We start from the raw sequence: 25,723 nt of genomic DNA on the forward strand, positions 1-25,723 counted from the left end.
TTCGAAATCGTGTTTATGCATGGCTTTATTGATAGCGTTTTAAATAGCATTAAATGCCTATATATATATATATACATATATATATATATGTATCAATTCCATTGAACAGTAGTGGTAACAAATTATGTGATTTGCAATTTTACATTCAAAAATATATATACATACATACATATATATACAAAAAATAATTACGAACAAGAACAACAACAAAAAAATAAAATTAAAATTATATATAAATATATATAAATATATTGTACATTGAGGCAAACGTTTAATTGATTCATTTACAATTTAGATTTATTTATACACAAAACAAAACAAAAAAATGAAAAAAAGAAAACAAAAAAAAAATTGTAAAAAATGCAAACAAAATATTTTTACACAGATGCTTTGTTTTAGAACTTACAAAAGAAGTTAATAAAAAAGCCCCCTTCCCCCTGACACCCCCTTCAAACCTAATTGACCAGAAGCAACAGAGAAGTGCGCTCTCATTTTTCCAACACACACATACACATAAACATATAACCCAGTTACACACACAGACACACACACGCCCACATATAGAGCCGCAGCTGAACCAATTGAGATTCAAATTCAATGACACCAAAAAGAAATTAATATTAAAATTTTAAATTATTATACAAATGAGATATTTTATAAAACAAAATTATAAAAAAAAATATAACGTAACGTAACGTAAATATATATTAATTTATATATTCATATATTAGAGATGCAACAAGACTTGAAACAGTTATATATATATATATAAATATATATTATTGCAATATATATTGTGAACATCATATATACAAACACTTACTATCATATATAATTATTGATTATATTTATGTAACTAAGTTTTGAGGTGTTTTTACAATAGATTTGCAGCTTTACATAGGTGAATGTGTACAAGGATTTTAATTACAAATTACACAAGCCAGCAGGATTGAGTAATGCACTTTTTAGAGAGTTTTTGATGAATGCATTTGGGACTAAAATCAATTTATAAAATTTCCAATGCGCTAGAAATCGTAATTCTTCCAAGATCCATGTTACATAAATGAGTACTTCTTTAAATTTTGGAAACATCATGCTTTAAAATTATTAATATTCATTTGCAATATGGAACAAAGCATTCCCTTACAGTAATATCACTTCATCGTGTTTACTTATCAGTAAGACTTGCAATTCTGGTAAGTGCTAAAATGTTATCCTGTGATAATTTCCTTAGATCATTTCAAGCAGAATGCGATAGGTCTATTGAAGTTAGCCAAGCTCTAGGTCAGGCTATTCTCATGATATTCTAAATTCGCTTATTTCATAGGTAATCCTAGAGTTTCTACTATGAATTGAGTATAGTCTAATCACTTGAGCTCGATTTCCTCGCTTTTATGGAAACCCTCAAAACTTAGTTATAGACCTATAAAGGTATAGATATACTAACATATATGACACCTAATTAGTCAACTTTCTCTCTCTTTCTACCACTCTCTCTCAGACTCTTTGTGAGTCTCTCTCTCTGTCTCTCTAGAATACCAAACCATATTTTTACCAAACTCTGGTAAATGATGTACAAGTCTTTATATATATTATATATATATATATACATATTCAGCAACTTTTCACTTAATTAGAATTTGTTCTTGTTCAAAATTTTTAGTTAGACAAAGATTTAACTCTACCATGCGAATGAAACAAGCAATTAAATAGTTTCTGCTTTCGTAGAAAATATTTGAAAATATTTAAACAAAACACATAAAAAAAAATAAAATTTAAAAAACAATTAAACATAATAATCAAACGAAATTATCAATGCCCAATACACAGTCTCTTTAAATACATATGCTACAGTGGATCTTATAAACTATATAGAAATCGTACATACTCGTATACTTAACAAACATACAACTTACATACTTACATACTTTACATACTTTATCTACAGTGAAACACACATACATAACGATTTTATGGCAAACAAATATGTAGAGTATATATATTATCTATAACATATGTACCCCCTCTTCCCGAAAAAAAGACATAATGCTTATCCATTCTTAAAAATAAATAATAAAAGAAGCACAGAAACCATATAATAGTATAAACAACTGCAGATACAAAGAAACCATACATACATACATACGATACATGCATACGAGTATAAAACATAAAAGGAAAATGGATAATGGAAAATGAAAAACGGAAAATGCAAATCCCCAAAACCAGATATAATATTAATTAGATATAGTTACGTATTATAGCTACACCTACACACATTAGTGCAGCCATGTAACTATTTTTAGAGCCTCGGAAAAATACATACTAAACATAAAATACATAAACATATTAAATAAACGACAGACAAACAAAAACTCAAATGTTTCTTTTACTTGCTATTTATGGAGGTGTTAATGTGAAATTAAGGAAAATATTTTGCTTAAGCAGAAAGGAAAATAAATCAGAAAGTATATGGAAATTGCACTTTGGGTCCCCGCCAAGCTCCACATAAGCCTAAAGAGTTTCGAATTTGAAGCTTTTAGGGATATTCCACAACTGTTGAAGCGAGTAAAAGGATTTCGTTTGCCAACGATGCCCCAGGTACGAAGTAACAAGTTGTCTTTAAGCCTGATTAAATTTAATTTGGCTTATGTCAGCGCGCATTATAAACTATGCTTTGATTCAATTCAGATGCTGTCACAAGTGCACAAACAGCGTCAACACACACACACACACACACACATACACCCCTGCTGTGTGTGAGTGTGTGTATTTAAATGAAATTGCTTGATTCGGCATAAACATATTTACTCTGTTGAATATTTGCTCAACAATTTGATTTGAAATCCTGCGCCCTTGCACACACACATAACACTTGCTGTACTACAAAGTCGAAGGACGCGCAAACAAACCAAGTACCCAACCCCAACCCCTGCCCCGCCTAGTCCCATTCCAAGCAATCCCTCAGATTGACACTCGTCGAGCTCTACAGATGTCAGCAATTTTCTCGATTTGAATACATTCAACAAAAGCGAAAGTGGGCAAACAATTCAAACAGTGAGAAGAAGAGGAAGAAAGAAAAAAAAGCGTGGGGAAAAAAAAGAATAAGTGAAAGAACCCGCGCAAATGGCTTCTCTAACGACCCAATTAATTTGAAACAAAAAAGTTGCGAGCGTTTGAATTTGAAAAAGAAGCAAAATAAGAAGCAGATGATGAAGAAGAAGAAGAAGAAGCGGCAGCAGCAACTGCTTTATGGCCACAGAGTGGATAATGCCACAGGCCACTAAATGACGTCTCCAGCTCCAGCTCCGACCTGCGTCGACCTGCTCCCAAGTAGAAGTTGGAGCCACATATATATGTATGTAGCTAAAGCAGGCAGCCTTTCCCCCCTTCCGGGTATCAAAAAGTTCGCGAATGCCGACAGCTTCATTACAGCCACCATCATCATCATCATCAGCCGCAGCAGCAGCAGCAGCGGCATCAACGTCATCATCGGCTACCCATGAGTAATTTGCCAAGCAAAAGTTTATTGCTGGAAGCTCAAGCTGTTGATGATGCTGGAGAGTGGCATGGAGTGGAGTGGAGTGGAGTGGAGTGGAAAAGTAGATTTCGAGATAAATTGAGAGAATGGAGAGAGCTTAACTGAGCAGCGACAAAGACAAGGAGAACTGCGTTGCATGTCTTAGCAGTCAGTCTTAAATCCTAGCTTCCACTCACACAGATTTCAATCTAAGCAATCTAATATATTAAATTTACTTAACTAATGAAGTCGAGTTGAGTTGAGTTGCGCGCTGAAGAGAGTTCAAGGTTAAGCAAGGCTAATGAGTAGAAGAGAGCGCACTAGTGGGGTTTGAGTTCTCAAGTCTTCGGCGTGGAGTGTGAAGTAGCGCTTTGAGTGGAGTGAAAACATTTGCTGAGCAAAGCTTTAGAGAAGAACAAGCTGGAGATCTATAGAATCAATACAGGCAAGACTATTGTGATAGTAGTAAGAAATGATCGACTTGAAGCTACCCTGTACACAATTTAAATTAGATTGAACAATGGAAAGGTATTTTAAATCATTGTCTAGCATAGAACTATATATAGCTTGAATAATCTTCAAGTGTCTAAGCTTAGAGAGAAGGACGAATAGACTGAGAGACATGGCTAAACGGACTCAGCCTGATGCTTTGATCGAGTATATACATTCATATACCTTATGGAGTCTACCAAGCTTTCCACTGCCTGCTTTATCCATTGTCACAAAACCAATATACCCGGCTACACATTTACAATATAAGTACAAATATGCTCAGCTGAAGATGCTATGGAGTACAAAGAGCTGAAGAGAGCTCAAGGTTGAGCGGAAGAACGAACTGCTACTATATAGAGTTATAGCAACAGCTGCTTGGCAATTCCAGTCTTGAGTATTCGCTCAACACACACAGATCAAGAATGCCTCGGCTAACGATGCTGTGGAGTGAAAGACGAGAGTCGAGCCACGACTAAGAGCGGAAGAATGATTTGCAATATAGCTTGAAGCGAAAACAACAAAAGTCGTGAGACTTGGCGCTGCCCCCAAATAATAATCTAAGCCATATATAAAGATGCTGCCGAGTGGAAAGCTGATTGATGCCAAGCATCTGAGCACTGAGCTCCGAGCTGATGAGAACTCAAAGAGAACAAACATCGCTATAAATCTTGGGCACAAACACTTTCTGCTGTCAGTCTCGAGTCTGCGCTGTGCCTTTCAAGATCTAATCACTCAGTATTCTTACAATCGAAGATGTTCAAATCGGCGAATTGCATTCTGATCGCATTGTTTATGCTGCTGCTGTGCATTTTGGCCAAAGGTGAGTAACCGACCTAGTTGAGTCTGCAGAGCATCCAAATTGAATATATAAATCAATGCAAACTAGGCATTAATAAATGCAAAATCATTTTTATTAGCACAACTATTCACGTTTCGTTTCTATTGTTGTTGAGTGATGAAACAGGTTTTCTATATATATATACATTTTTTTTTTAATTTCTAAAAACCAACTGTGAGGCAGAGGCGTAGATTCAAGTAGGGGCAGCAGCAAGAGCAACATCAGCAACAGCAGCTCGTTAGTCATAATTACGTTGTGATTCAAGGTTTCCGGGTGTATGTCATCGTAGATTATCAGGAGTGCAAAAGCCAGAGAGAGCGAGAGAGAGAGGCAGAGAGGGGGGTAGACAGAGTTGGCAATGATTTAATGGCTTGTAATTAAATTTTTCTCAGCTGCGCCCTATCAGGAGTTGGAGCCACGCAAGGGTCATGTACCAGTCTATATACGACACGGCGACGAGTCCTTGAGCAACATTCATCCCGGCCTGGCGGAGGCTTTTAAGGAGCAGCCCAGCGCAGAGGTAAGACCTTCCGAAAATGCATTTGCCTAATGAGAAAACTCACAACTTATTTCCGCTCTTCAAATAGAATCTTGTGGCGGAGACTACAACCGAATCGGATATAGCCAGCCTGGATGTTATCAAAGCTTTGGACAAACTAAATTAAATTGAATAAATATTGTGATTTATATAGCATAAAGTATATATATTCTTGAACATAATTCAAGAGCTGAGTCGATGGACTGGTTGGATTTTATTTTATCTGCAATTTTTCTAAATTTTTGGAGTGAAAAAGTTTATAGTAAATAAAACTAGAAATATTTTAAAGAGCAAAGGTGAAAGCTTGGCTGCTTATTTATATACGCATATATAAGTAACAATTAGGGTAATTCATTGTCTAGCAATGCCAATCATACATCCTCCACATATTTAACTTGCAGCTAAGGATGTCAGTACTTGTCTTTATCTACACGGAATCGAATGAATGAATCCTGAGCATTGCTGCTATCGAATCTATTAGGGAATAACATGCTATTGAATGTCTTGCAACTTCAGTTAATTCTAATATATAAATTAGAATTATATATGTATATATAACTAGAATCTATGTGTATGTATGTATACATAGATACATTCCAGCTCGTTAACTGGCTCGCTGTCCAAAATCGCCTTAGAGCTTTGCGTGTGATTTAGTTGCTGTGGCCCATTAGTGGAGACAGGAACTCTCGAGCTGTGGAAATGTGGCTGGGCAAACGTTTGTAATTAATATAATGGCCAAGGCTGTGAAAATGGCCAAGGCGAAGCCGAGATGAAGATGGCAAAGGCGATGAAGATGGCGTTGGCTGTGGCAGTTGCTGTGGAGGTGGCATTGCCATTGAGGCTGAGACCGAAGCTGAGGCAGAGGCAGAGGCAGAGGCTGTGGCATTTGGCCTCACACACGTTGCGCTGCTGTTGCCACAAATTGTTGTTTCATTGTCCTCGGTCGACGAGTCGGGGGCCGTCTAACGAGCAATAAAACTAAATACATACACATAAAGTTAATTATAAAAAGGGCAAAAGGAAATTGAAGTTGCCAACGGGACTATCGCAACTGTCGATGTTAGTGACGGATTAAGCTAGAATGGGACTACGATCTAGCCAAGAGCGAAGGCCATTCAAAAAAAAAAAATAAAATAAAACGGTGAAGGCAACAAAAATGAAAACAAAAGAAAGTGACTATGATTGCCCCAGTGGGGAGTGCTCGACTTTAGATATCCTGTACAGATATTCGTTTATCAATTCAGAGGCATTCGATACTTTCTAAGATATCAATGTGAATATATTGAAAAATCGCTTTTGAACAATTGAGTAATAAGAGATTAAGCTTGATATCCTTTCTCTAACTGGTTTATCTGGTCTGTTTTGTAAGAGAACTTAGGGATATTGACCTACAGACATTATTTTGAAAACTAATACACCCTGTTTGTCCATTATACATATGTACAGGGTATCTGGAAAAAAGGAAAACTATGCGTTTAAGAACTGCTGTTGAATTTAAATTTGGCTGGCAGGCGAGTAGCTCGTGTATTCGTAGCGTTTCGTATCCATATTCGTTTTCGCATTCGCATTCGCTTTCGCATCTGTGTGTATTCGTTCGAGCGCATTCAACCTCAAAATGAATAATTGCATATGCTTCAATGATTTGCGACTTTGTTCGAATGAGCCACAAGTTTTTATTTGGCCTGGCTTTAAGGTGACCCGTGAGCCCTGACCGCCCAGCTCAACCATCGCTCTATCACTCTCTCTCTCTCTGCCTTTCTCTCCCACTCTTTCTCTGTCTCGCCAGCCTCAATGAGATACAATTTAAAGGTGGTTGCTGGCTAATTTGAAAATTGGCCAACTAATTGCTGCTCTGTGCAGCTCTTGGTCAAAACGAGCTCTTAAACAATAATTGCGTTAACTGTTATGTGGCTCGATTATCGCCCCCATCGACCATAATCCGCAATTGCATGTTAGCCGTTAGCTGTTAGCCATCATCATTATTGACTGACCATTAACAGGCGGAGCCATGATTCCAATTCGATACGTAGCGCTGCTCAGCTTAAGCTTTTTACCCTTAACAGCTCAACCCAATGGGGGTATATAGGTTGTTGGGGGAACAGGAGCTGGAAACCGTAGAATTTTGTGCAAATATATTATAAATTTGTCTATCTACTCCTCGGTCTATCGATCTAAGATTCTAGAAATCTTGGGAGCTAAAATATCTAGAGTTTCTTAATATGTACATATAATTGTGGTATGTCGGGCGTCAAATAATTGCATCACAATTTACCCGTAATTCATAGACAAAGATTGATTAAAACAACAGCTTTACGCAGCTTTCAGGGTATACACAAGTCGAGCACACCCGACTCGAGCTACCCTTACTGATCTTTTTATTATTATTTTAATTGTGCATTGTGGTTTCAGCTAGCCAGTTAGCAGTCCGTGTGCACCGTGAGCACCGTGTGTACCGCTCGTTAGGCCAGGCACCCTTACCAGGTTGGCGAGAAGACTATTTCTATTTATTTTCAGCAGGCAGCTGTTAAGGATGAAAGGTGTTAAGTTTAAGTGTTATACTGTATGATATCATAAACATATCTTATATATATATATCTTCACTCACCGCAGATCCACTCGAAGGACTTGCTCACACGCCCATTGTTGCAGACACTAAAGATCATAGCTTAAATATATGTGTTTATCTTCTGAAAACAAGATACTCACTCTTATGACCTGAGGGGAGGGTCGAGGACAAGATTCTATTATGGAACCACCTCCAATGCCACCGCCTTTGATGCCGCCACCTTTAATGCCACCGCCTCCAATGCTGCCACCTTTAATGTCACCGCCTCCAATGCCACCATCTCCAATACCTTTAATGCCATGACCTCCAATACCAGTATATCCAATGTCACCTATTCCTTTTCCACCGTGTCCACCAATTTCCTTCGGTGATGGAAGCGGCGCCTTATATATTTTCGAGATATTATAAGATATTTTAACTTATTTTAATACTTACATTATGAGCCAAGGCCTGAAAATTTACATCAAAATATAGACAGACAATTTAAATTTGTATGCTTATACCACTTTTATAGATCGTGGTATATGAATATATATGTATATATAGCTTTCTCACCATTGAAAGTAGACCTAGGACAACACCCAATACTAAGAACTTATTCATTGCAAAAGTTTCAGCTAGACTCTGATAACTCTCAGAACAGCTATCGCTTTTATAGTGCCCCTTGACAATGAGCGCAGCCTAGGCTCACAGCTGTTCCATTATCTGCCCATATAGGGCAGAGAACAAAGCGTGAGCTAAATAGGTAACGCTTTATAGCTTACCTACATCAGTTACACTCCCGACTCTTGAGCCCACTTATACCAATTACAGGGTATATATAATAAGACAAACAAAAATACTGAATGTCTCTTTTGATAATCATAAATATTTATTCGTCATGCAAACCGTTTTACACTTACATAAATAGGTAGGTTCAATTTCTTTACGAGTACTTTTCAATTGTGGGGATTTGTTTGTTTGGCAACTACATACATATATATATATATACACAAATATATATATGTATATATATATACAGGTAGTATATATGTTTACGATATATGCACGTTATAAGAACTAATTGTACAATAATTCAATCTAATAATACCATTTATGTATACGATTAATATGATCTCTCATTTAGCTATACGATTAGTTAATACAATTATTTAATTGGGGCCTGCAAAACGTGGCAGCAAAAAAAGTGACTAAACGCACATTCAAATGGCTAATAAATCCCTATCTAGGGATCATATTTGATTTGGATCTCTAAGGTATTATTCCATTACATTTGAACTTGAATTTGAACTGCGAACTTCGAATGGGTTTTTAGGCATTGCTAGTTACTTGACTTGAGAGATAAAGTTATTCATATCTAAAGATCAATATCAAAAGTGAAGAATCCTTAGCAAGGATTCAGTTGTACGACCTAGCGATCCTCAGGACTCTAGGCTACATTGCACATTATATATTTAAACTCCGAAGTTCGAATAGGGTGTAGGCTTTGGTAGTTACTTGACGAAAGACAAAGTTATTCTTATCTAAAGATCAATATCAAAAGTGGAGGATCCTCAGCAGCGATTCAGGGATCCAAGGATATCAGGTAACCTCCGAACTCTAGGGTGTCTTTCTTTGTGTTTGAGCATCATCAATAAGTAGCTCCTCAGTTGTGCGATCTCTTGATAGCAAGTTATCCTTGGTTCTTACCGGATCTTTAGGATCCTAGAGTCTTTCCATTACACTCCAAGCTTCGGCTGGGTTTAGGCTTTGGTAGTTACTTGACATTAGATAAAATTAACAATTTCTATAGATCGATATAAAAATTGTGTGTGGTGCAGCTTCAGACGCCCTGCATCTTCTTGCAGTTGCAGAGCCATTTGATAATCCTCGCATTGCGCTCCACAATCGACGGCGGCTCCGAGGGTCGATACGGCTGCGTGGTTTGTGGCTGCGTCTCTGTGCTGTCCGGCAATCGCATCGAGTCCACGGTGCTGACATCCGAGAAGAACACAGTGCTGGAGTCATCCGAATCGCTTTCCGGATTATGTTGATGCCGCCTCGGCTGGCTGTAGATCTCATGGAACGCCTCGTCGTTCAGGCCCAGACGATCGAAGAACTTTTCCAGCTCCGATATGCTGGCATTCAGTGCCTCCCGCTCCATGTCCGCCGAGAAACCCTTCGGAAAGAAGACATTCTCGTGCTCCATGTTCCGCTTGTAGCCCGCCGAGCCGCTGCTGGGCGAGGTGCGCGGCTGGACGGGCAATCGATTGCGATTCTTGAACCGAATGCAACGCTGCCGCTTGAATTGGATGGGCGGCGGACTGATGTCATCCACCGAGGGCGCCGAGCCGGGACTCTGGACCAGCGAGCTCTGCGAGTGATTGATGCTCGTATAGCCCTGCGAGCTGGTATGCAGCTGTTGGCTAGACGAGCTCGAGTAGCGCGGCGTTTGAGTCTTCAGGCGTGGCGATGGCGAGTCCTGAAAGGCCTCTGGCACCTCCGGTGTCGGCGTGAAATTGAGCAAATAGTCGGCAGCCGCATTGTCGTAGCCGGGCATCATGCCGCCCATTCCAGGTCCTGGCTCCTGCTTGCACCGGCAGTCCATGCCAGTGGCCGTGACATAGCCACAATACGAATTGGCGCTGTGCTGCGTGGAGGAGCCGCTGTCCCTGCGAGTGGCCGCCACCAGGTTACAGCAATTCCTGATCGTGCCACTGGCGGTGCCCGACTGCGTCTCCCGCTGTCGCTTGTAGCAGGGCTCGCTGCGATGCGTATAGTGGCCAGAGCTGCCGCCCGAGTCCCGATTAATGGATGACTCTCCGGCAGATTTGATCGAACGATTGCCCCGGCTGCAGCAGCTCAAGATCTCGCTGTGCGGCGAGTGGCGGCTGATCTGCGTATGCAGATCCGGCAGCGATTTGTGGCTATTGATGTTGAACTCGTTCGTCGAGTAATTGGCGCGCTCGTCCGGATTGCTGGGCACCTCGTGCGAGTGAGAGTAGGAGCGTTGATAGTTGTATCTGCAAAGACAGAGGGAGAGAGAGAGAGAGAGATCAGAGAGCTGTGATATACAGTAGATGTCTAAGTATGTATATGTATAAGCAGATATGTATATGTATTGAGCTGCCTTGAACAACTCCTGTTAATTTGAGTTGCTCATTAAAGCTGCTCTTTATGATCAATATTTAATATGTAAGCTCTGATGATATAAAAGTATAAGAAGCACAAAAATTATAAGAGTTGCCTATGAAATTCACAAGAGATGTGATCATTTAAGAGTATAAATACTGCTGATTGAGCTGTAACATAAGCTCTAAATATAAGAAATATAAGAGTTGCTTATTGGCATATTGCATTGTACAACATCGGTCATCCATACAAGCAAAACTGGTGCAAATGCTCTCAGCACACAAAAAAGCTCAACTTTATCCTTTCTGTTACGCGCTCTCAACAAGTATGGAGTGCTCTGCAGCCAAATGCGATCGAGCGAGATAGCCACATAACATATTTTATTTACGCTCAATCGCTCTCTTAATTCCGCATGCATGTGTGCATGCATGTGTATGTTAAGCTGCAATACATTATTGCGGCTGTTTGCGTATTTATATACGTGATTATTCTCTCTTCTTATTCTTTCTTACGTGATTATTTGTATGTATTGAAAGTTTGTGTATTATGATTACTGAGAGAGTATAAAACTGTTGATGTGCTTAGCAAAAAGCTTTTTTTGAGAGAAGTGAGTGTGCATGCACAGATGCACACTTTTGTATGTGTGTGTTCGTATATATTTGAGTACTTTTATGCTGCCGGCAAAGCAGAGTTGAAGTGAGTGAGAGAGAGCATACGTTTGCGAGAGTAGAAGGAATCAAAAAGTTGAGCTTAATTTATTGGTATTTTCGTATCGCTCACCTGTAACGCTCATTGTGCACTTGACTCGACTTGCCCGCATACTCGGCTGGCGGACTGATCGGCCTGTAGTTCTCGGTGAGCACTAGAGGCTCCTCGCCACCGCTGTTCGGCTCACTCGGATATGCGCCGTATGTGGACTCCCTGCCAAAGGAATGGGCGGGTAGGTAGAGGGGGGGTGGTATTCTCAAGGCGCTGCTCTCTTCCTCGCCGGGCAGCAGATCGGCATTGCCGTCGCTCAGCTCGTGGCGTCGCATGCTGGAGCGCTCCTTGGCCGCCGCCTCCGAGCCGAGCAGGAGGCGCAGCTTGTGCTGCAGCAGATTATTGTTGACACCAGGTCGCTCCCGCGAATGACTCTGGCTGTGCCGCTGATGATGATGCTGATGATGATGATTGTGCATATACACCTGCTGTTGCACCTGCTGCTGGACCTGCTGCTGCACTTGCTGTTGGACATGCTGTTGCACCTGCTGCTGCTGCTGCTGTCTGTTCAGACTCATGTAACGCCTGTCCTCCAGCTCCTCATAGCTGAAGTGGCCCCGTTTGATCCCAGCTCCAACGCCAACGCCTGCCCCAGATCCGGCTCCAGCTGCAGATCCAGCTCTTTGTTGCAGTCGCTCGAAAACCGCATCGGATTTGATATAGAAGGGCTTCGATTCGGCCAACAGCTCCACGGCGGATTTGCGCTTGTTGTAGTTGAAGTGCCGCCCACTGCTGTGGTAGAACGAGCTGTGCCCGAGATGACCCTGACCCTGGCCTTGACTCTGGCTCTGGCTCTGGCCTTGGTTCCAATAGTTGCGACAGCCCGCCGAAGACTCTGGCAATGCAGAGGCCGACAGAGGGCGCTGTGACATCGTTGCACTTGGCATATATAAACCGTTATACTGGCTCTCCATGCCTCCAGCTCCTCCGGTCCCGGCAAATACCTGCGGACTAGTGACATACAACGTTTGGCTGGCAGTGCGCGTATACTTGGGCATCGTTGTGTACATCGCCGGCGTCGAGCTGTGATGGCCGCCAGGTGAGCTGCTGCCATTGCACGACCGCTGCCGCGGACTGCTGCATCCGTGCGCAACGGTTGCCATTTTTCCAGCTGGAGTCCAATTAGAAAGCAATTCGAAGAAGCTTTTACTTTTCAAGCATGCAGAAGAGAGACTCTCGTATGAGACTCCTATTAGATTCTGTTTTACAGTAGACTATGGTTACAATCACGTATAAGAGTATTTTAGTACATATCCAATCAGCATGTACGATAAAGCAGCCTTGTCTAAGTAACCAATAACAATGTATGTCCAATAAGAATCTAGTTCAAAATGAGTTTACGTATTTCCATAGAAGAGTAGTATACATCTACATTGAATCCGATTTCAAATCCAATTGAGCATTCAATCTTGTATATAAATATCCAAATCCAATCAATGAAATATTGAGTATCCAATCTGTATATAATTTTGAGTTATCACAAATTTATAAGAGTAGCCAGTGCATAGTGGAATCCAATCAGAAGCTGATTCAAAGTAAGCTGGAGATCCCTTAATCTTGTAGAAGAGTAGCCAATGCTTGCAATGGGCATCCAATCGTAGTAGACTAACCTATGGCAATCCAATCCGAGTCTAAATCGAAGTAGCCTTGAGTTTTCACAGCAGTGAGGCGTTGCCCTCGCCCTCCCACTTGCACCTGCTGCTCGGTCTCGGCCTCGACTGGGTTTGGGGCATGCGCAGTTGAAGGCGTGCTGCGTATACTACAGAAAAAAAAAAAACATATATATATATATAAAATTACAATCCAAATAATTTTCAGATGCGTATTTGCAATTGCAATTTATAATAATTTTGACTCAAATAATTAATAATTATATTAACTATTAAAAGCAAAAATTAAAATGTATTCCAGTCTATATAGCACATGTCTAACTGAACATATATGTATATATATATGTGTATATGTATATATTTTTTTATGCTACAACTCCTTTAGAACTTTCAGTCTATTTAGCATATCTCAAGCATTTTTAATTATTTTAAATTTTTGGCTCACTTTATTCACTTAACTACACATTTGTTTTTATAAATATTCACCTGGCTAATAAATTAATTCCAATGATTTCCCATAAATTCCTTTACTGTGCGTTTCTTGGGGCCAACTGTGCTGGCATGTGAGACGATGGAATATGGCCAGGACTATGGGACTTGGACTCCTGATGCCTTACATTGTGCCACTTTGAATAACAGATGTTGTTCCACCTTCCAAATTGTTTCAGCTGCTAAAGCTAAAGCATGCGCGCCACAACGGTAAAGAAAACCCGCCAATGCGGTATACGCATATATAGTGTAAAAGCTTGAGACATTGAGAAAAAAGAAAATACTGCTAAAATACTAAAGTATAAGTTAATATCTGACTTAAATATTAATTATTCTGCTGTTCAGCGCCTAATAAATTTAGCACTTTGTTTAAGTTTTATTTATTAATTTTTACTGCATAACAATATATCTAAGATTTTATTATATATTACTTATTTTCTGAATTAAGCCCTTTTAATATTTAGTACTTATGTTACACATGAAATTTACCATTTATGAATCAAAGAAATGCCTTACTAATTATAAGTAGGTTTTTTAGCACATTTAGTTCCACACTTACCTCTCTCTTGGCAACATCTTTGAGCGCATTTGCAATATCACCACACTCCGATTAGCACAAGCAAATAATTCTTATTAGAACTAAACTTTTTAGCACACTCACTCAAAAGCTTTCGAACAGCGACGCATATAAAAATCAAGCGCCGCTCATTTCGAGCAACAGTTGAACGGCAGCTGCCAAAGAATTCGCAAAAATGTCTGCAGGCAAAGCTTTCTATGTCAAAAATAATAACGGAACCCAAGTCCAGGCAATTGGATTAGGCACATACACGGCAAGTATTTCAGATCAACAGCAGTTGTTGTTCTTGTTCGTTCGCTAGTTACAAGTGAAGAGAGCTTATCAGCAGTCAGCGGGTGTGAGGGAGAAAGACAATGATAATTTACTTGTTCACAGTCGCTGGGCGGAGATTGCGAGAGGGCAACATTACATGCAATTGACGTTGGCTACCGGCATATAGACACCGCCTACTTCTACGAGAACGAAGGCGAGGTGGGCAGGGCGGTGCAACAGAAGATAGCCGAGGGCGTCATCCAGCGCAAGGACGTCTTCATAACCACTAAGGTGAGCAGCAGACTGTCTGTCCAGCTGGCAGGTGTCTGACAGGTGTCTTCTTTCTTTGTGAACAGCTTTGGTGCCACTTCCACGAGCCGGAGAGGGTGGAATACGCCTGCCGCAAGACGCTGCAAAACTTTGGACTCGACTATGTGGATCTCTACCTGATGCACTGGCCCTACTCCTACGTGTATCGTGGCGACAATGACATGATGCCCACCAATGCCAAGGGCGAGGTGGAAATGAGGTAAGTCACGCAGTGGCCCTTACGATTATCTATTAACCATCTAATCTAAATGCAGCGACGTCGATTACCTGGACACCTGGCGTGCCATGGAAAAGCTCGTCGAGCTGGGCCTGACCAAAAGCATTGGCGTGTCCAATTTCAATTCCGAGCAGCTGACACGCCTCTTAGCCAACTGCAAAATCAAGCCGATTCATAATCAGGTTAGGCAACTGCGGTTGCAATACTTTAAATTTTATAAAAACAAACCCATTTAAATCAAAATATCTCAATTTCCCATTTGCGCGTATAAAATTTGCTCTCAAGTGGGCATAGGGCTCGCCAGCCATATGCCAAGTGCGATCGAGCGAGATACCCATACGCTCCTTCATCTGGTCACACTACTTAAGAATTTAAAGCTTGCACTCAATTTCACTCTCACATTCTCTCAAGTGTGTGTGCATCCATGTGTGTGTATGCACTGTGCGCTTTTCGTGTGAGTGCAAAATAGTTAACAGCTTTGCCGCACTCACATAACGTTCTCCCTTCGGTGTGTTTATTTTTGGAGAGGTAACAACAGCGTTGAAACGCTTTATAAACAACTTTAAGGCACGCACACGTACACATGTACACATGCGATTATTTATTTGCCTGTGTGTGGAAGCGCGGGAATGAATTTATAAAAAGACCTCCCGCATAGTTTATATGGGCTATAAAAGCTTGTTATCTGTTGAGTGCTAACAGTTAATATTTCTCATATCATCTCTGTAGATCGAATGTCATCCAGCGTTGAATCAGAAGCCACTGATTGCATTGTGCAAGCAACACAATATTGTGGTCACCGCCTACTGTCCGCTGGGCCGTCCTGATCCTGCCAAGAAACAGCCGAGCTTCATATACGATGCCAAGGTCCAGGCCATAGCCGATAAATATAAAAAGTCAACGGCACAGATAGTGCTGCGTTATCTGGTTAGTAACTAAAATAATAGATTACATTCCATAATATACGGATGTACATATATATGCAGATCGAGATCGGAACTGTGCCGCTGCCCAAGTCCTCTAATCCGAAGCGCATCGAGGAAAACTTCAATATATTCGACTTTAAGCTAACTGCAGATGATCACGCTGTGCTGGATTCGTATAATACAGGAGAGCGTTTGATTAAAATGGAACATGCTATTAAGAACAAAAATTATCCATTTAATATTGAATATTAAGCTTTTAATTTTTTTTAATGTAAAATAAAACAAAAACATAATTGTATACAAAATTATGTACAAAAATCTTAAAAATAAAAAATCCATGCATAATGTACATATAAATTTGAGTCTTAGACAAAATACATACACATGTATGTATTTTTGTTCTCAGTGTAAAAAAATTCTTGACATTCTATACAGACTACAGTGGGTCACAACGTATTTTATGCGGCACTTTAAAATAGTTGTCTCATTTCTTAAATTAAAACTATAAGATTAAAAAAAAAAAAATCATTATTCCCGCATTTCCAATTATGATTTGCATTTTCAGGGCATATAGAGTATAATATAAGATGTTAATCTAATGTCTTATCGTGTAAAATATAAATTTATATATATTTTTAATATATTGAAAACACTTCATATTTATTAAAAACTAAAAAAACAAAAACAAACAAAAAAATTAATTAACAAAAAGTCACAGTCCCATATTAAAATAGAACCGGAGCTTATTTCTTTTTTAGCTTTAGTCAACGCTTCCGCTGTGTGATGAAATACACATGTACATGTGTCTTGCAAGTGATCAAGCTTATAAGAACGAGATAGAATGAGAGAGCTTTTACCAGCAGTCGTCGGACAGTTTTGGAAATTTCCACTGCTGATGTGCTATTGAAATCACATGTGAATTATTTATAAATTATTAATATAAATTATTAATAAATAGACACCGTGCAAAAAACCTTAAAGTAAAGACGGCGTTCACTCTTATATGTTTCAAAGGTATTACGTTTGGCGCCAAACACACGGTGCGGCCAGTTAGAAGCGTGCTGTTGTGCTGCCAGATCCATGACAGATAACGCAATCAATTGTAATGATTAAAACATTTCGAAAACATACAGAGGGAACATATAATCATATGTTCTCTACATAAATTAAAAATAAAATTATCATGACACTAAATTCTTAAAAAAATATATCAATTTAGGATAACAGCTGAAACATGTAATAAGGTCAAATTTAGTGCTAAATAAACAGCTGTTGCGACTGTTGTGTGGCCAGACTATAATCGGTGCAGTGCTACCAGATGTATTACAGCTTCAGTCTGCTGCCGCCTCCCACTTCACATCTGTTCGACAAAACAAAACAATTTAGGGGCCAAACCTTAGACCCAAAAAAGAATGACGCTTGTTGTTGCTGCGACATCCAAGAGCCCACGTAATGGTGTACGTGTACTTGCAACCCTCAAAACAGACCTTACATGCTGCTGCAATGCAGTTGTTGTCATTGCTGGCACGCTAAAACACGTGAGTGACATAAAAGCAAATGCACACTTTACAGTTAGCTAATTCTATTTACATACCTACACAGGGAATTCAAACTATAAATTGACCAAAAAGACACTATATTGATTGTGCATTATGCGCACAGATTATCCAAACAATAACAACGAACTACTGAAGAGCAACGCTGCCGTCCATAATTAATTCACTCGAGCAGGTAACTTGCGGAAAAGGTGCCAAGGCACAGAAAGCAGGGGCGATCGATGCCACACTGCCACACGATGGTCTATTTACGTATTGTGCTCACTACACTGGTGACCATAACCTGCCTTCTGGGTGACAATTTTGTGGAACTCACCCAGCATCCCTTGCTGAAGGCATTAGCCGACAATGCAACTCATGCGGCAATTGGAGCCCTAACGGGAATTGCATTTGCCATGCAGTTTTATGAGCGGACAACACAACTTTATGGTTGGATATTGATTTTCACGTGCTTTGTCGTCTCCTCGTTTATTGACTTGGACCACTTCATAGAGGCGCGTTCCCTGTACCTAGAGGTAAGATTTTACATTACCTTGAACTCTCCCATTATATAAATCATTGTCATTTTCGTTTTTAGGATGCTACGAATTTGATGCGCCGTCCTTTTCTGCATTGTTCCAGCGTTATTTTTGCCATGTTGTTGTTTTATATATGCACCGCGTGCCTGAATTACTTTCGCAGCAGCTTAATGTTGGGTGCTCTGCTCTGTGCCTTCATTACGCATCATACGAGAGACGCTGTCCGACGAGGCTATTGGCTGTGGCCCTTCTATGATCACACGGAGCGTATTCCACAGCTGGCCTACATTATAGGCACCATCCTAACGCCCTATCTGCTGGGCTATTTGCATAATATCTGTCGCAGTGCGTGGGTGTTAAATTTCTTGGGTCAATATATTAAGCTAAGCGAGACGCATCGCAGCGGCTCACTCGGTAGCTATCGCTATTTGCAGGTATAAGATTGTGATACTCTGAATAGGTATGGAAAACAATTAGAAAACATATATATGGATGCATCGTCTGGAACGCCACAAAACATAATACCCGACCATTTTGTTTATGCATACAGGGTAAACAATCTGAATTCCGCATTTGCTTTCGTCCGTTATTCTCTTGTACACTGAGCGAGCATTGGACGTGACTCAGTCATTAGTCTAATGCGATCGAGCAAGACAGCAAGAGAGATCGCTCTCTCAACTGCTCTCAGTACATTCTCCATTGCGCTCTCAAATGCACGCATGTGTGTGTGTGCACCCTTTCCCTTTTGAGTGCCGAGTTTTGCAAAGCTGTTGAGAGTGTTTGAGAGAGTCAGCTAATGCGTGATTATTGTTGTGAAGCTTATCAAAGACTTGACGTGTTTTAGAAATTACTTTTTGAGCGCACACGTACTCACGCACACGCACATGCGCCCATACATGTATTAGTATTCTATTTCTGTGCGTGTATCTTGATGCCCGTATAATTGAATAGTTATTTGTTTGTCTGCTTGTTCCAGATGTCGCATCTATGATTAGAGTTTTGACTACTACGAAATGCTTTTTAGGCTTCAAGCTAAATACATATTTATTTAGATTAGCCCTAAGTGAATTTATAATCTAGTGAAAAACCCAGATACTTCCGTATTACAGGACACAATTATTATTACACTTCCATATAAGAGAGTACACAAAGGAATATATATATATATATTTATTTAACTAATGCATAGGCTCTTCGACTAGTATCCAAAAGCAAAGATAATATCCAAAATTTGTGATATATATAGCAATAAGTATATAGTATTTAGGGAGAAAAGCATAGCGCACAACTAAAATATATATAGAAAAAATTTGTAATTAATTTTTTTAACTAGGAAATATTTTTAATCAATCACTGTTATAATAAAATCAATAAATTGCCTTGTACAACAGCTGCTAAATATAAAGTGTATGATATATTTTCTATATATAGTCGATCTACATTAAAATCCGCGAAATTAAAATGTTTTTTATAATTTTATATTTTCTATTTATGGCTATTTCAGTTGAAAAAGGGTCATGTACATTATTCTTATTTAGTTTTCATTGGAAAATTTCTGTTTGCAATAAATAAGTAATTAAAATTGAATGTGGGAAAAGCGAGACACATGAAAATCCACAACAATGAAAACACACCTATTTGTTTTTGTTTTTTTGTTTTTTGCTGCCGCACACCCACGCCCGCTGCCACGCCCACAGAGCAGCGCAGAGACTCGTTTGACAAAAACGAATGCGAATCGCTCGTGAAAGATCATTTCTATTTGGACCGCGTGCCCGTTTGGCTGACTGTCGTGTGTTCGTGTCTCTGCACAGTGTCTGCATACTCAAAGGAAATCAGCACAGTTTGAATTCAATTTCGATATCGTTTTCAATTTCGTGTTCAATCTGGCTGATCAAGCGGGAGAGTGCGTGCAACCGTTTGCAGTAAGTGCAAAGCACTTGGCAACCAAAACAAATCAAGTTTCTTTTATTTTTGAGCAATTAGTTAAATCATTTATTTGAGTTGTTGATGATTTCATAAAAATGTGCGACATTTTCATTAAAATGAATTCGTTCAGCTAAACAGCTTCCCATGTTCATTTCAATGCTATCAATTTACGCGCCGTTAACTCGCACACACATTAACAACTTCCTCACTTAAGTATCTATTCTGTATACATATGTACATGTGTGTGTGTGCGTCTGTGTGTGTTTGTCTTTTAGAGTTGTGTGTATGTGTTCAATTGAACGAGTCACTAGATTGAACCACTAAGCATGTGCTACAGCTCAATGCTACTCTGTTGGCAGTTAGTTCCCTAGTTCTTTACTGATTCATTTCGTTCAATCATCGCCGATCGGCTTGCTCCATTCAGCGACTCAGCAGCCAATCAAGTGTGAGTGTATGTGTAACAACTATGGACCAATGAGAAACGATTTTGTCAACTTCTCATTTTGCCAACTCTAATGTATGATTGCATAGGTAGATGGCGCAAGCTGTTTCATAATATTTACTATGTATCTTATATACGTATATAGATCTATATTAGTTCTATTTTGCACAATTTGTTAAAATGTACAAAAATAAATGCTGTAAATATTTACATTGAACGTTTCGCGCCAGCGAGAGATGGAAATAAATCACTGGCCAAAGGCGCAGAAGTAACATCAGCGAGCCGTATTTCAAAAGATGATTAATAATATATATGTAGACATATACATATGTATATATATGTATAGAAACAGATAAATGTACTGATCTATAGCACCGATAACAATGCACGTTTCGCACAGCTAAACACCTGTCCAAAGCAAAAGTCAAGTTCAGCATGTAAATAGCACATCAAAACACTTTAGTTAGTTACATATACATCCATTTAGAGGCAAAGTTATCTCCAAACAATACTTCATTATTCGGAGATTTCAATAGACAATCGAGACACGGCGCATATTACGTATACGCCGTGTGTATTGCGACACCCTAGGACAGCTGGCTAATAAGAAATTATCAGAGATTTACGTTCGACCGCTGCTGCTATTGCTGTTCATCCCCATCAATCTTTGCTGCACTTTGTGCCAAGTTTCAATTTAATATAGCTGCAGCAACAGCTGCTCTATATATAACTCATACGCAGCGTGCGCCACTCTAGAGGCGAGCCGAGGCGAGGTTGACAGCCCGAACGCATTTAGCTCGCATCCATTGCATGATGCACGCATCTTTTCACATGATTTAAGCGAACGAGTTGAACGAACTGTCAACCAAAAACTGTGAGCAACGCATTGCTCCCATTTGTTTTTATCTGTTTTATAATAATAATTACATATATATTGTTGCTTTCCGTTCTAAAATCAGACATTTTGCGGGGTGGATATTTAATTGCCAGGGAGATTTTAGAACGAACTCTTAGGTAATTATTCGGAAGTGAGAATTTAGAATGAGTCAATGATATATATTATTATTAAATCAATTCCTCTATCTATCGTAAAGATGATTGGAAATTGACGGAAGTTTTGCCAGATCAACTCAAGAGCATTCATGATTTAGAACTTTCTTTCTCACTTCTCACTTTAGAACTTTCTATTGCCGCTTTTTTCCAAAGATCCCAGCAATCAATTAGATGGTCAATCAATTAATCATTCCATTTGTATACACATAATATAAAGTTCAGTTCCATAAATGAAAGTCCTACTAGCTATTATTAATTAAAATCAAAGCAGTTGCTAGTCGTTCATTAAGTCAAGCAATCTGTAAGTCAGTCAATCAATCAATCAATCAATCAGCCGCAAGCAGATCGCCCAAGTCTTTGTTCTTTGTGTTGTTCTTAATCTGGATTTATGTGAGTAGCAAAAGATATGAAAATATTTCAGGACAGCTTTATTATGTTATATGTCCGATATATAAACACGTGTATATATAATTTGAGAGCATATTATATATATGTAAGTGTATATATATATGATATATATACAATAGATTGTGTGTATGCTAGCTTAAATCCGACTAGTCATAAGAATAAGACACACGCATACAGACACACACACACACACATATATATACACACGCACACACACATGCTCGATATATACGTTGCGTGTTGACAAGAAAAATCAGGAAAAATAAAAACTTATGAAAGGCAAATTTTGAGTAAATCAGTAATGAAAATTAGGCAAAAATGGCAAACACAACAACAACAATAATAATAAGAGAGCATGCGATCAAGAGAGGCAGCAGCAACAACAACAACGATTTGTCTGGCACGGCAGCTGCCGGTATTTCGTGCTGATTTTGTTTTCAGTTTCAGTTTGAGTTTATTTTATTTTATTTTATTGCTACGCTGTTTTTTTTTTCGGCTTCGTGATTTTTTTTTTTTTTTTCTTTTCCTTTTTATTATTTGTTGCTCACAATTTGTGTATATTTTAGTCGTTGCTGCTGCCGCTGTTGTTGTCTGGCCAAGATTTCGGCTGGCTTTCGTAGATCATTCGAAATAAAATGCTTTCAATATTGTTTGGGAGTCCGTTGTGAGACGATCGTCGCGCAGCGCTTGAATAAAAATCTAAATAGACATTAAATGGAAAGAAAAATAATAGTTTATATGATGTACATTTAGCAGTGCAGTTAATATTTGATATACACATGTATATATAAAAAACAAAAAAAAAACTTCAAAAGCTGAATAATAAATTGAAACAAAAATCAAGTTTAATTGAGCGAGCAGCCAAACAGTTTCAATAAAAACCAAAGAAGAACTGGAAATTTCATCAAATTTGAGCAATTTCAATTGAATTTGCAATTAAACAAATCATTTCTAGTTTATCTGAAGAAATCGTATCTAACATCATTTCGTAAAGATTTTCTGTTAATTGTTTACACGCGGCTGTAATTAATGTGAAGTGAACCACAAAAACAAACGTAATTAACTTAAAAAAACAGAAAAAAAAATCATCAAAAATGTGCAAAAACGATTTGTAAATAATTAAAAACACAAAATTGTATGTTCCAACTGAAGCAAAAAGTAGGCCAAATATAAATATTACATATACGCCACCGTCACAAGGCATCAACCCAGCTCGCTTGCACTCTCTCTCTCTCTCTCTCTCTCTCTCTCTCTGTCTATCTCTCTCTGTCTCTGTCTGTCTCTGCCCTTCGCTTTTATCAATATTGAATGAGCCCAATGAGTGGACTGCGCCATCAGCTAAAGGTGAGTAGCATCACATTGCATAAAGTAACTAAAACTTCCATGTTTCCCCCCTACCCGCCACCCGCCTAAAGTCCTGAATCGCACTGAACCCGAACCGAGCCAAATCGAACCGCTGCAGTCAGAGCAACTGCTAAGCAATTGTGTAAATATTGATGTATATAAATATTGCTATAAAATCATATTGAGACAGCAGCAGGTACTAACAAGTGTGCATATTGCAGTTGGGCATAACTGACTGCATGATACTCGTTCACGGACAGCAGCCAATCCTAACTCTAAGATCATACAGTCGAAAATCCAATAAACCAAAACCAATATGCTCACTTTTCACTTGACGAGCATGAAAACTGTTTCGTTTATATGCAAAGCAAAATTTTTAATATGCCTGTAAATATTAATTGTTGCCAGAAGGTAAATAATGCTTTTACGACTTATAGGCTCAAGATTTAATGGCATGTTTAGCACTTGACAAGAAATGCCTCAATTTTCCAGGAAAATGTATGAAAAATGAGTTCATACGGGTAATTTAGTTAGATGAAAGAGAATTGAGCGAACAAGTATAGCTAGTTTATAGATAATATAATAGATTCTACTCATTGAAAAACTCTTATATAACTCCATATCAAAAGTGTATGTTAAAGTAATAATTGTATATAAAATCGTATAAATATTTCGATGCTAGATTTCCCATTATGGGACCGTTCAAGGCGGCGGCAGCGGTAGTGGGTGCTCAATGTTTTTTTGGCATTAAAGAAATTCAGTGTTTAAACAAAAATTCACTCGACTAACATAAACAAACGCGATTATTAGCCTATTGCTGCCAAGTTAATCTTTCAAACTGCTCAAGAGCGAAAATCGAAAATAATATCTAAAATAAAAGGTGATAAATAGTGAGTGATGTATAATGAACAATGAACTATTAGCAATGAATAATTAGTTAGAGTTGAGAGAATAAAATATCAAACAAATGCTTATCAATATGAACCATCAATAATTAATCATAAGTAATAAATAATGTCAATGAACAATGAAAAGGGAATATAAAAATAATTTTCAAAAATTATTTAAAAATAAATATTTAAAATAAAAAAATAAATAAATATAATATTTTAATAAAAATTAACCAGTTATTTTAAGTTAATTAATTAATTTATTCATTACTCATTATAAATGAAATACATAAAATATTATAATACATCATAAGTAATACTTAGTTTCACATCTAGGCGAACTCTCACTATTTTTTGAATTTCCTGGAAAAATAACCTTTCAAGCAACTCAAAAACTGTTGAAGAAATTGTTATTTAGAGCTCGGGGGCAATACGTGAGATAAAGCTGAGAGTGTCTTGGCATACTTAATGCATGTTTACGCCAACTGAAGCCGGCGCAGAGCTGTACGAGAGTGTCTTATGCATACTGATGAGCAGCGCAGACTAAGCAGCGTAATGACTATAAAATTGTATTGATTTAAAATTGGTAAAGGTCAACGAGAGAATCGCATATGTAAAATGTGAGATATTTAAATTGCTAATTATTTCGATTTAACAGTTTGGGCCATTTCATATATTTTAGACATTTGAAATATTTCTTAGCGGTGAATTAATTTGATTTTGGCTTTTTTTGTTGTCTGCGCTTTTCGATTCGGGCACAAACAACAAATAGCCCGAATTCTTGACACGAAAATAAAATTGACTGCAAAATGAAAATAGCTTTTACAAAACGTAGAACCAAATGGATGCTTAAATAGCGACGTAATAAGCGAAATGTCAAAATAAAAATAAGTAGAGAAATAAATAAAAACGCATGCAGCCAAGCACAGTAAATACGCGCTAACAGCAACTGCAAGCAACTGCTTGCCAAATTCACTTACAATTTCAAATGATTTTTTGATTGCGCCTGAAAGTAGGCAACACAATTGCATTTGATTTACTACTAACTTTTTCACTTGACTGTATGTATATATGTAATATGTTTACTAATGAGAATCTTTAGCTGAGCATAATTTAAACTAATTGAATTTGTTTGTCTTCTTTTGCAGATGTTGGGCACAGCGCTGCTTGGCAAACGGGCCACAAAGGTAGATGAAATTAATATTTTAATCAGTTCTTAGAGATTGTTTTTATTAACTTGCATTTCATTAATTTTATAGCCCGTTAAAAAGAAACCCTTCACAGATGTGGAAATAAGCGGTAAGTGAATATTATAATATAATCAAGTTCAAGTTAAATATAATTAATATATCATTTAATAA

The 25,723-nt window shown here is 38.4% G+C and overlaps 6 protein-coding genes across 9 annotated transcripts in view; 4 read left to right on the forward strand and 2 right to left on the reverse strand.

The window, feature by feature from the left end:
* Positions 1 to 4,643: 4,643 nt before the first annotated feature.
* LOC108651170 (uncharacterized) lies at positions 4,644 to 5,570 on the forward strand. The gene is made up of 3 exons (XM_018100650.3): positions 4,644 to 4,832; positions 5,243 to 5,370; positions 5,438 to 5,570. Exons 1-3 carry the CDS (start codon positions 4,766 to 4,768, stop codon positions 5,513 to 5,515), a joined length of 273 nt encoding a protein of 90 aa, XP_017956139.1. The 5' UTR covers positions 4,644 to 4,765; the 3' UTR covers positions 5,516 to 5,570.
* Positions 5,571 to 7,697: 2,127 nt separating this feature from the next.
* Positions 7,698 to 8,643, reverse strand: LOC108650106 (uncharacterized). 2 transcript variants are annotated; one of them, XM_089259675.1, is made up of 5 exons: positions 8,510 to 8,643; positions 8,390 to 8,404; positions 8,095 to 8,337; positions 7,994 to 8,040; positions 7,698 to 7,909 (listed from the first exon to the last, which is right to left on the reverse strand). In XM_089259675.1, the coding sequence occupies exons 1-5, from the start codon at positions 8,555 to 8,557 to the stop codon at positions 7,798 to 7,800; spliced, it is 465 nt and encodes a 154-aa protein (XP_089115801.1). In that variant the 5' UTR covers positions 8,558 to 8,643; the 3' UTR covers positions 7,698 to 7,797. The 2 variants fall into 2 exon arrangements, with proteins under 2 accessions (XP_089115801.1, XP_089115802.1); XM_089259676.1 differs by having other exon boundaries at positions 8,095 to 8,316; positions 8,510 to 8,598.
* A 161-nt stretch (positions 8,644 to 8,804) lies between these two features.
* LOC108651150 (uncharacterized) lies at positions 8,805 to 14,079 on the reverse strand. The gene is made up of 3 exons (XM_089259481.1): positions 13,921 to 14,079; positions 11,846 to 13,583; positions 8,805 to 10,956 (listed from the first exon to the last, which is right to left on the reverse strand). The coding sequence occupies exons 2-3, from the start codon at positions 12,925 to 12,927 to the stop codon at positions 9,777 to 9,779; spliced, it is 2,262 nt and encodes a 753-aa protein (XP_089115607.1). The 5' UTR covers positions 12,928 to 13,583; positions 13,921 to 14,079; the 3' UTR covers positions 8,805 to 9,776.
* A 528-nt stretch (positions 14,080 to 14,607) lies between these two features.
* Positions 14,608 to 16,572, forward strand: LOC108651158 (aldo-keto reductase family 1 member B1). The gene is made up of 6 exons (XM_018100633.3): positions 14,608 to 14,753; positions 14,876 to 15,043; positions 15,109 to 15,281; positions 15,337 to 15,481; positions 16,029 to 16,226; positions 16,286 to 16,572. The coding sequence occupies exons 1-6, from the start codon at positions 14,676 to 14,678 to the stop codon at positions 16,475 to 16,477; spliced, it is 954 nt and encodes a 317-aa protein (XP_017956122.1). The 5' UTR covers positions 14,608 to 14,675; the 3' UTR covers positions 16,478 to 16,572.
* An 842-nt stretch (positions 16,573 to 17,414) lies between these two features.
* LOC108651162 (transmembrane protein 267) lies at positions 17,415 to 19,704 on the forward strand. 2 transcript variants are annotated; one of them, XR_016196878.1, is made up of 4 exons: positions 17,415 to 17,763; positions 17,828 to 18,296; positions 18,359 to 18,850; positions 19,276 to 19,704. XR_016196878.1 is itself a non-coding variant. In XM_018100636.3 (3 exons), the coding sequence occupies exons 2-3, from the start codon at positions 18,003 to 18,005 to the stop codon at positions 18,737 to 18,739; spliced, it is 675 nt and encodes a 224-aa protein (XP_017956125.1). In that variant the 5' UTR covers positions 17,415 to 17,763; positions 17,828 to 18,002; the 3' UTR covers positions 18,740 to 19,704. The 2 variants fall into 2 exon arrangements, 1 of the variants encoding a protein (XP_017956125.1); XM_018100636.3 differs by having other exon boundaries at positions 18,359 to 19,704.
* Positions 19,705 to 20,041: 337 nt separating this feature from the next.
* The window catches only part of Eip63F-1 (Ecdysone-induced protein 63F 1), a 28,675-nt gene continuing 22,993 nt past the window's right edge, over positions 20,042 to 25,723 (forward strand). Inside the window, exons 1-4 of one of the 2 annotated variants that reach the window (XM_089260525.1) lie at positions 20,042 to 20,221; positions 23,123 to 23,472; positions 25,511 to 25,549; positions 25,622 to 25,661. In XM_089260525.1, the coding sequence (XP_089116651.1) occupies positions 23,437 to 23,472; positions 25,511 to 25,549; positions 25,622 to 25,661 (115 nt within the window). In that variant the 5' untranslated portion in view covers positions 20,042 to 20,221; positions 23,123 to 23,436. The remainder of the gene's footprint in view (positions 20,222 to 23,122; positions 23,473 to 25,510; positions 25,550 to 25,621; positions 25,662 to 25,723) is intronic. The other variant, XM_018100638.3, reaches the window with a different exon arrangement.

This window comes from Drosophila navojoa, chromosome 4 (assembly GCF_054131105.1).
Source record: "Drosophila navojoa isolate 15081-1374.11 chromosome 4, UAZ_NAV_1.0, whole genome shotgun sequence".
NCBI classification, from domain to species: Eukaryota; Metazoa; Arthropoda; class Insecta; order Diptera; family Drosophilidae; genus Drosophila; species Drosophila navojoa.

Bases quoted from the DNA above. Each gene is read 5' to 3' on its own strand.
- LOC108651170 (XM_018100650.3), top strand. From the start codon at position 4,766: ATGTTCAAATCGGCGAATTGCATTCTGATCGCATTGTTTATGCTGCTG. The intron at 4,833-5,242 runs GTGAGTAACCGA...AATTTTTCTCAG, and splicing joins GCTGTGCATTTTGGCCAAAG to CTGCGCCCTATCAGGAGTTG. The intron at 5,371-5,437 runs GTAAGACCTTCC...CTCTTCAAATAG, and splicing joins AGGAGCAGCCCAGCGCAGAG to AATCTTGTGGCGGAGACTAC.
- LOC108650106 (XM_089259675.1), bottom strand. From the start codon at position 8,557: ATGAATAAGTTCTTAGTATTGGGTGTTGTCCTAGGTCTACTTTCAATG. The intron at 8,041-8,094 runs GTGAGTATCTTG...TATGATCTTTAG, and splicing joins CCTCCCCTCAGGTCATAAGA to TGTCTGCAACAATGGGCGTG. The intron at 7,910-7,993 runs GTGAGTGAAGAT...CATCCTTAACAG, and splicing joins GTCCTTCGAGTGGATCTGCG to CTGCCTGCTGAAAATAAATA.
- LOC108651150 (XM_089259481.1), bottom strand. From the start codon at position 12,927: ATGGCAACCGTTGCGCACGGATGCAGCAGTCCGCGGCAGCGGTCGTGC. The intron at 10,957-11,845 runs GTGAGCGATACG...CTGTCTTTGCAG, and splicing joins GTGCACAATGAGCGTTACAG to ATACAACTATCAACGCTCCT.
- LOC108651158 (XM_018100633.3), top strand. From the start codon at position 14,676: ATGTCTGCAGGCAAAGCTTTCTATGTCAAAAATAATAACGGAACCCAA. The intron at 14,754-14,875 runs GCAAGTATTTCA...ACTTGTTCACAG, and splicing joins TTGGATTAGGCACATACACG to TCGCTGGGCGGAGATTGCGA. The intron at 15,282-15,336 runs GTAAGTCACGCA...ATCTAAATGCAG, and splicing joins AAGGGCGAGGTGGAAATGAG to CGACGTCGATTACCTGGACA.
- LOC108651162 (XM_018100636.3), top strand. From the start codon at position 18,003: ATGCCACACTGCCACACGATGGTCTATTTACGTATTGTGCTCACTACA. The intron at 18,297-18,358 runs GTAAGATTTTAC...TTTCGTTTTTAG, and splicing joins CGCGTTCCCTGTACCTAGAG to GATGCTACGAATTTGATGCG.